The sequence below is a fragment of the Eimeria mitis genome, genomic scaffold, assembly GCF_000499745.2.
Source record: "Eimeria mitis Houghton genomic scaffold, Emh_scaff2907, whole genome shotgun sequence".
In the NCBI taxonomy this organism is placed as follows: Eukaryota; Apicomplexa; class Conoidasida; order Eucoccidiorida; family Eimeriidae; genus Eimeria; species Eimeria mitis.
The window spans coordinates 6,021-6,928 of NW_013571247.1; the positions used below are offsets into that span (position 1 = coordinate 6,021).

The 908-nt window shown below is 48.1% G+C and overlaps 1 protein-coding gene across 1 annotated transcript in view; it reads right to left on the bottom strand.

Annotated features, from left to right (window-relative positions):
* The window catches only part of EMH_0060150 (uncharacterized protein), a gene marked incomplete at both ends in the record, with an annotated part of 6,449 nt that extends 5,543 nt beyond the window's left edge, over nt 1-906 (bottom strand). Inside the window, one exon of the mRNA XM_013497761.1 lies at nt 215-906. Coding sequence (XP_013353215.1) covers nt 215-906 — 692 coding nt within the window. The remainder of the gene's footprint in view (nt 1-214) is intronic.
* Nucleotides 907-908: the final 2 nt, after the last annotated feature.

Sequence of the window (908 nt, forward strand, 5' to 3'; positions counted from 1 at the left end):
GTATAATATAATATATGATGTGATATGATATGATATGATATGATATAATATAATATAATATAATATAATATAATATGTGACATAATAAAATATAATATAAACATAAATATAAATATAAATATAAATATAAATATAAATATAAATATAAATATAAATATAAATATAACTATAAATATAAATATAATATAAATATAAATATAATATCATTGCCTACCGAACGATTTCACTAAGAGACGTATCGAGTGCTTCAGCGAGTGGTTGCGACACCCAGAAGCTGCTGCTGCTGCTGCTGCTGCTGTTGCTGCTGCTGCTGCTGCTGCTGCTGCTGCTGCGGTGGCCCTCCCCCCCCTTAGATGGAGTTTCTGTTTGTGTTGCTGCATAGGCGGAGACAGCAGCCAGCAAGGAGACAGATACTGCATGCGTCAGCCGCAGCAGCAGCACCCCAGCATAACGTTTAGCTGTGCCGCTGGGGGGTGCAGCAAGAGGGCTGCGTCCTACGAGTATGCTGCTGCTGCTGCTGCTGCTGCTGTTGCTGCTGCTGTTTGTATGAACAGCAGCAGCAGCAGCTGCTGCTGCTGCTGCTGCTGGTGCAGAAGGGAGCAGCAGCTGCAGCAGCAAAGGAACACCCACACCTGAACGTATACCCCCATCCAGCTGCTGCTGCTGCAGCAGCTGCAGCACGCAGCCCCCCTCGGTGCTGGCGGTGGTGCAGCTGACGTCTCTGCAGCTGCCCTCACTACCATCAGACTCCATACACCTCATCTGTTGCCCTTCATAACAAAAAGAAAAGTCAGAAAAGCCAGCAGCAGCAGCAGCAGCAGCTGCTGCTGCTGCTGCTGCAGCAGCAGCACGGCCTACAGAGGGGGCTGAGGGAGCACCCCCCTCAGCCAACACCCCCCTGCGCATGC